The sequence below is a fragment of the Salvia miltiorrhiza genome, chromosome 4 (assembly GCF_028751815.1).
Source record: "Salvia miltiorrhiza cultivar Shanhuang (shh) chromosome 4, IMPLAD_Smil_shh, whole genome shotgun sequence".
Lineage (NCBI taxonomy): Eukaryota > Viridiplantae > Streptophyta > Magnoliopsida > Lamiales > Lamiaceae > Salvia > Salvia miltiorrhiza.
In genome coordinates, this window is record NC_080390.1 from 50,212,399 (window position 1) to 50,220,402 (window position 8,004).

General features: G+C 37.7%; 1 protein-coding gene across 1 annotated transcript; it reads right to left on the reverse strand.

The window, feature by feature from the left end:
- Positions 1 to 43: 43 nt before the first annotated feature.
- On the reverse strand, positions 44 to 6,930 carry LOC131020260 (DNA mismatch repair protein MSH2). The gene is made up of 13 exons (XM_057948968.1): positions 6,639 to 6,930; positions 6,482 to 6,531; positions 6,336 to 6,368; positions 4,675 to 5,748; positions 3,342 to 3,920; positions 3,093 to 3,194; positions 2,895 to 2,984; positions 2,745 to 2,816; positions 2,271 to 2,381; positions 2,019 to 2,145; positions 874 to 1,076; positions 552 to 701; positions 44 to 465 (listed from the first exon to the last, which is right to left on the reverse strand). Exons 1-13 carry the CDS (start codon positions 6,685 to 6,687, stop codon positions 265 to 267), a joined length of 2,841 nt encoding a protein of 946 aa, XP_057804951.1. The 5' UTR covers positions 6,688 to 6,930; the 3' UTR covers positions 44 to 264.
- Positions 6,931 to 8,004: the final 1,074 nt, after the last annotated feature.

The following is an 8,004-nucleotide window of genomic DNA, read 5'->3' on the forward strand; positions in this document are numbered from 1 at the left end:
ACCATAATATTAGATAGCAAGATGAGCTACAAAATGATAGATATGAACACAAGGGCAAACTTTAACCAACATACATATCTACAAGAAACAACCATCCAAGTTCCGCCAATAACAACTAGAGCAAAACGGTGGACACTACAAATACCAGATATTTAATTTAGATCATAAGATCGCAAAAATTAATGCTGAAAGTAGCAAAGCAGATCGATGCAATGAGAGCAGTGAAGGAGTGAATGCAACTTCTAATAAATGCCAAACTATGTACTAGAGGAACTGCTGGAGCCAGCAGCTGTTAACTGCATCCTTTTCTAGGCCTTCTTTCAATTTGCTAACTTGTTGTAGTGCTTGTTCCAACTCCATCTTGTCTAGTGGTAACTCGGAGAAGTCCTTCAAGAACTGGCGAGCCCGTTCAGAGCCCTTAGTAACATCATCAGAGTCCTCTACTCGCTTCCGTTTGGATCCAACCTGAAGAGAATCTTAATTAATAACTTCTATGAAGAGAAGACATTGAATTGCATGAAAATATCCTCATGGTATCAACAAAACATTACCTCTTTGGGATCAGAAGGTAAAATTGCTGCTGGTGAAAAATCTTCTAATTCAGAAGCCTTAGCTCGGGCAAGGGCAACAACGCTTTCTGGAAAGTTGGCGAATTCTGCAACATGTATGCCAAAACTTTGATCACAGGCTCCTGCTTCAACCTGAAAAATAACAGGCAGTGTGTACACTTTTAAATGAGTCAAAAACAAGTGACCTGAAATAGTAAACTGTACGTGTGTGAGAGAAAGAGAAAGTGAGAAAGAGGGTCGGGAACAGAGAGACACAGACACACACAGAGCAAGCGAGCGAGAGAGAGAGAGAGAGAGACTGGACCTTATAAAGCATCGTAAGTTTGCGACTTGACGAGTCAATGTGTGCGCTCACATGATAATTAGATATTCCTGGAAGTTTCTTGGAAGATTGCTCGTTGCTAGTACTTTCAGGAGCTAAGGCAGTTAGCTCATGGAAGTGAGTTGCAAATAGCGTAGGTGCTTGTATCACTTCAACTATATGCTCACAAATTGCCCAAGCTAGGCCTAAATTGCAAGAAGCCCAAAAAAAAATTAGGTAGACAAATATGCAAGACAACAAATAAACATGCAAAATGCTCAAGGTTAAGAGAATTTGAATATTTTAAAGCAAAACAATAAGAATACGTAATTTGAAATAAAAACGTTCAAGAGTGTTCAAGAGTCAAACCCAGACTTAGGGAAATTACAAATTTTGTAGTTCTTATACTCCCTCCATCCACCAATTCATGTCCTACTTTCCTTTTTGGTCCGTCCACCAATTCATATCCTACCCATTTTTAGTAACTATTTATACATTTTTAAATTGGTGGGTCCCAATAAACAATATAATTTTTCTCCACTCAACTAATAAACAATACACTCTGTGGGCATTGGGTCCCTTTCTCCACTTAACTAATAAACAATACACTTTGTGGGTCCCTTTCTCCACTCAACTAATAAACAATACACTTTTTCTTAAAACCCGTGTTTCCTCCCCTAGGTCATGAATTAGTGGACGGAGGAGGGAGTATGATAAATTTAGTGCTCCTGACTATTAACTTTTAAATTATGCAAATAATTCAATTGAGGGTTTTCACATAGATTTACACTCTTGTAGTAAACACATTCTACAACTTGACGACCAATGGCTCTATATCTGGTAATTTACCCATCTTACGTACTACTCATTCAATCTAAAATGAAGACTCCATGGCCAATAGTGCATTGCTGAGTTCATCTACAATTTTACACTCTTTCAACACATTTATGATGATGAGACATCAAATAAACCTCAAAGAGAATTTTACATGGAAAGAAATGTTAAGCATGTATTTATATGAGCTTTGCATGACCAAGAAAAATACAAAAGATGTTTTAATTTGCACGTGATGTCTATGTCTTATGTTCAGGTATGCACACTTTGAGGATCAGGGGCAAGTTCAATATTTAAACAAATGTGAGACTCACCAAATCCATCATATGTTGATGTGCCACGACCTAGCTCATCAATGATGATTAACGACCTCTCAGTTGCTCCTTTCAAGATTGATGCCGTCTCTAGCATTTCTTGCATGAAAGTTGAAACCCCACGTAGCTATTGAGAGAACATAATGAGCGAAAAAATTGAAATAATATGTACATTATAGTTTGAAATATGTCAAAGGAAATTTTAATATCAACCAACAGCTATAAGTTTAACCCCAGAAAGCCTGATCTTACCTGGCAGTCACCAGCACCCACACGAGCAAAAATGCAGTCGCGTATAGAAATGCTAGCATTGTCACATGGGACGAAAGAACCAACTTGTGCCATTAGAATATTCACACCAACCTGATAAAAAAAATTATAGATATGCCCTATGTCAAGTGACCAAAGTTCTAGATAACAAAATAAACTTCTTACAAAAAACAAGCTTACAAACAGGTTAACACATGTTTATTTTTGTTTTACTGTTGCGTGTTTTTGCTGAAGTTAATGGATAGCTACAGGACGCATTTTCTCTTACCAATCTGAACATGATGCTATTATAGCAAGCCGAATAACTTATCCTGAAGACAATGTTTGTATCTTTCTCTCTAGCCCTCGTTAACAGTGATGCTTATCAGCAGCAGAATATGGATGTGACATCATGTGCTCCATAGCCAAAAGTTGAAAAAAACCAAAGGAAGATTACAATTGAGTGATGTGCTTGACCTGTCGTATGAATGTTGATTTTCCACCCATATTAGGTCCTGTGATAATCTGGAACCAGCTTTTCCCCCTCACCTGCAACAACCAACATATGAAGGGAATGCCCCACTTCTACAAAGGCCAGAAAGTTATTGTCCTTAAATAAAAACTTACAAGTTTACAATCATTTGGGATAAAGTTCACCCAGTCTTGAGCTTCAACACAAGGATGCCGACTCCCTTCTAAAATAATATCTCCCTCATCCTATGAATCAAGGGGTAGCATGATCATGGATGAAAAGAGAGAAATAACATAAAGAAAAAGAAAACCCTATTTCTTGCCATGAGAATCTGAGTGTAAATCAACTCTTACTGATGGAGTGATGATCGGTCGAGTGTAAGCGGTGGGGGAGACGGCAGCCAAATCGGCAAAACTAAGTAAAACATCCATTTCAGAGAGCGACCAAGCTAATCCCTTCAAACACCTGCCCAAACAAAATATTGTTGGATAACACCCATAATAGCACTGCAATAATAATAGCAACAAATAAGTAATAACAAGCATGGTGGTAATGCTGGTGGTGGTGATCAGTGTAATATAGATTGTAGACCATTGGATGACATCCAAGTTACACAAAATAGATACCTCTGAAAAACTTGCAGCAGTTTGGACTACTCGTGCAACCAATTCTCTCTGGCAAGTTTTATATTCGTCAACCACCTTCTGATATTGGTCACTTAGTTTCTTTAGCTTTGTGTTTGTGAACTTCACCCCATCCTTGCGAGTTTCAAGAACAATAAAGTGCACATTGAGCTTTTTCCTTACTTTTGGCTCCTCCTTTTTGGTAATCCTAAAAGCATATCCATATTGTGTCCCTTTCTCTAATTTCAAAGCTTTATCAAGAGCCAGATCAAGATCATTAGCGGCTGTTATGTGCAAATCATGTATCTGATGTTCCAGTGATTCTTGCTCGTTTTTCAAAGTCAATAACTGTGAATCATACCCTGATGAAATCATGTATTCTCCATTTTCAAGTTGATCAAGGTCGACGGAAGCTTCCACAAGACCAATGAATTTGTTCAAATGCTGATCATCGGTCCATTTGTCAAGAGGATCCAAGTACCTTTCCTTAATCAATGAAGCAAATTGGCCATTGTACTGTTCCAGTGCATTTTTAATGAATGGAAGTCTGATGCTAGACTGCAAGCCACAAAAAGCACCAGTGCTTTATGTAAGCTAGGAAACTGACAAGATTTATAGCCATTTCTCTAGCTATTTTAAAAGTGACATTAAGGCATACAGGAAAGAAGAGAAATTTCAGTGATCATATCAACTAGATAAGTAGATATCAGATCTCAAATCAAATAATGTGCAAATATCTTACGAAACAAAATCATTTAAGAGACATGGAAGATAAATTTTGTTATGAGTGACATGGCTGCATTTTCTCTCCCGAACTCCAAGAAAGTTATTTTTTTCAGCTAATAGGCAACCAGCTACTCCATTTAAAAAATGGTCATGAAAAAAGGTGAAGATATAGATAAAGAGCAGCACTGCATAAGAGTAAATAATGAGATACCAAAAGGCACATAAACTATCTCTACACAAGCAGGGCTACTCCACCCTTTGATTCAAAATCTTGAGTTATATCCTTGTATACTAACAAGTTGTTGAAAATTTATTGGTTGGTTAATGTTAGATTTGAGTGAGGACTGAAAATGAAATGATAGAGACAAATTTAGAGCTACAAATTTAGTAAAAGTACTTAGAAAAGTAGATATATTCCTTTGTAGTAACTGTGACAAAAATGAAAAACAATTGACAAAATCAATAAGTTCATGCAAAAGTCTTAACCCATCAAATCAAGAGTACTTTTTCTACTTAGTTTCCTAGTATACCATTAAAAGATTTTTTATTTCACTATTGAATGCATATCAAGCAAACTAGACGATACCTGATAAAGCTTAACAACATGAACTAGACTAGCTTTTTTCTTCTCAAGGGAGCGCGTAAGTCGCTCTATATCTGAAATCCGTTTCAAGTGCTGCCTCAGATCTTGGCGTAGGGCAGCATCCTCCACAAAAGCTTGTACCAAATTAAGCCTAAAGTTTATCTCATCTACATCTAATAAGGGCTGTTTCAGCCACATGTGCAGCAGGCGCTTGCCCATTCCTGCAGTACAGGTTCTATTCAAAAGACCAAATAAGCTAAAGTTTTTGTTAGCATCAGATTTGCTCTCCATGACATTTAGTGCCCTCATTGCAGCGGAATCTAATCTCATGTAACTATCAAGATCGTACCTTTGGATCTTGTAGTTACCATAATTGGTCTCATCTGCAAGTAGATCTGCATAAGACATTATACACCCAAGAGCACCAGGTGCAAATTCAAATGCAGCAAGCAGATCTCTTACTGGATCTATGGAGCCTTTCACAAGCCTACCAAGATCTTGTACCAAATCCCTCCCTTTAAACTCACCTTTTTTTCTTTCCATCACCATTACACCACACCTGGACAATGCATCAGTTAATGATTTAAATTCACTAGATTTTGCAATGTCTGCAGGCAAAAGGCATTCTTTACAGCCAAGAGCAACAAGAGTTGACTCCAAATTTGTATAGTGGCTATCATCAGGGAACTCAGCCAATCCAAGTACTCTTTTAGTAAGATCAACATAGCCCAACCCTACAGTACATCCACTTTCACGTAAATTTGAAATGACAGCCACAATTGCTGGAGAGTCCTGCATTTCATTATTGGCAAACAGAATCTCTTCGAAACTGCCTAAATTTCCAGGGCTTCCACTTTTCACAAGTCTCCAATTTGCTCCGTTGCCCTCATACAGTTCAAGAGTGTGATCAGTCCTCTCCAGAAGAAGGTCTCGGGCCACGGTCTCAAACATATTCTTGCTTACGCTAACACTAGAAATGGCATCCGAGCCACTTCCTAGTTGGCGCACAGCAGTTGTAGTGTGGTAATAGGTCTTGGCAATGAAGGTTGCATTCTCGCCATGCGTAGTATAGTAGTCCTGGAAAAACAATCGCAAGTTATTCAATTTATTTACATAGACCACATAGATCAAAGATACAAACCAAGCTATAAAAAGCATGTATATAGTTTTCCTTAAGTACACAACAGTTTAAAGATATCAATCTCGAGTTTAATTAATATCTTGCAAACAAGTCAATCTAAATTTGTTACTCAGAAATTGTCATGGTTAAGGGACGAAAAATGCCATACAAGGTAGCATGTCTATTGGTTGTGTGATGATGACACTGCAGTTGCTCCAACTAAAATACAAAATACAACTTTGATCTTTAAATGTCAGAAACCATCACTTCCATTCAAGGATATAAATATCCAGTGCTGGTAGTTCCTCGAACGGTCTTGGTCGCCTATATTTACACTTAACTTTAAATTTCACATCCTTATTTTCCATTCAAATACTATCCATGGTCGACATAAACTTTTGTTCTCTTATAAACACAAAACAACATAACTTATCAGGAGATCAGGCTTTCAACTATTCAAAGATCAGAACCAATGAGTTTCTACTCACAGTCTAACATGATCACACTGACACAATAAAAGCACGCTTCCACAAGGAGCACTAACCTTGCGATCGAAGAATCGAATGGCTCGTGGGTCCTGCAAACAGTAAAATGAAAGGTGTTGTCAACCACTTTCACAGTACGATATTACCCCCCACCCTCACCCCCTGCAACGAAAACCAACCAAAAAAGGGTACAAGTATTGCTTACAGTGTGTAGCTTTTTGAAGAATGAGAGAAACCCTTGAGCTTGTTTGGCATCTAAAGCACATGAATCCCAAGTTAATAACGATATTAGCACCAAATAAAAGAACATTTTGATTAACTGTGCGACAAAGATGAGGTGAAAATTAGGGTTTGGGTTGTACCGAGTTTGAGTTCGGGAAGCTTGTTGTGGTCCTCAAAATTGTCGGCCATTATCCTGAGCAGGATAGCTGAACTTACAATTTGAAGCAGCAATGCGGTGTGAGATTGCTATTTCTTCTGTTGATCACAAATTACAATAGGAAACTCTTGGGAAATTTGGTCGTGTGTTTACGAGAGTGAAGACTGTGAAGTGGAAACGCCATTGTTTTAAGGTTTGGGATTGGCGGGAATAAGTTGGAGCTGGGCGCCTCGCGTGCTCACACTTTCCCTATTAATGCCTGATGCGCCCTTTTTGGCCATTTTCGCGTAATCGGGTTGGGTATCGGGTATACCCTCATCCGGCCCGATACCCGCGCGGGTATCGGGTCGGGTGAGGGTAGCATATATTCTCAAAAATCGCAGGTAGAGGGTACCCGCGGGTATACCCGAGAGTATCTGCATACTCGCAATATAATATTTAAAAATTAAAATTAAATAATTTTATTTAAGAATTTTAGGATTTTTTAAAAAAATTAAAATTAAATAAAATTAAATTCATTAAAAAAATTGTACATAAAATACATGTTCCTAAACAAGTAGCCGGGGGGGAACTCCAGCTAAACATTAACTCCATAACAACTTATACAATTTTGTATCCACAAATACAAAGGTGCAACTGCCCAACAAGCTGCTAAGGAAACACGACATAATTTCAAAAGCTGGATGCGAGAAGCTCTTTTCAGAAGGCAGTTTTGATAGCTAATAATACTAAGGAAAGAATCTACTGCAAAAATTTAAGAATTTAAGGAATTAAAATTCCCAAAACCTCCAAGCCCTAATCGTTTTCGTTCATCTCTCTCTCATCTAATTTTATTTAGGAATTTTAGGAATAATTTTGATTGTTGTGCTCGTTTGTCAGCTGTTTATTTATTATTTATTCGCCACAGGTTTTATGGATAATCGATGAAACAGAAATGATATTTTTAATTTTTTTATGAAATGCGGAACAAAATACCCTCCATCGGGACCAAAAACCGGCAAAATTACAATTAAAAAAAAATTACGGGACTATGAGGGTACCCTCATACTCGCAGCGGGTATCCGCTGCGGGTATTCGGGTACCCGCAGTATGCAAGAGGGTCGGGTGAGGGTGGGGATTTTGGCGGATTTTGTCCCGCGGGTACCCGAATTTACAGCCCTGAACTACCATACCAAACTTTTTGTAATTAGGGTGCGTCTACTTTTATGGATAAATTTAATATTGAAAAATAAGAAATAATAAAATTTTATGCTTTTAAATATCTTATTTTTTTAATATTTAGCATAAAAATGAACTTCATAATTTTTTATTCCTTATTTTCACTTCAATGATGGCTAATATCCCTCTAA

Excerpts from the sequence above, each read along its gene's own strand:
- LOC131020260 (XM_057948968.1), bottom strand. The coding sequence starts at position 6,687 with ATGGCCGACAATTTTGAGGACCACAACAAGCTTCCCGAACTCAAACTC. Across the intron at positions 5,749-6,335 it reads TTCGATTCTTCGATCGCAAG|GACTACTATACTACGCATGG; the intron begins GTTAGTGCTCCT and ends TTGTTTTTCCAG. Across the intron at positions 2,146-2,270 it reads TGGGTGCTGGTGACTGCCAG|CTACGTGGGGTTTCAACTTT; the intron begins GTAAGATCAGGC and ends TTCTCTCAATAG.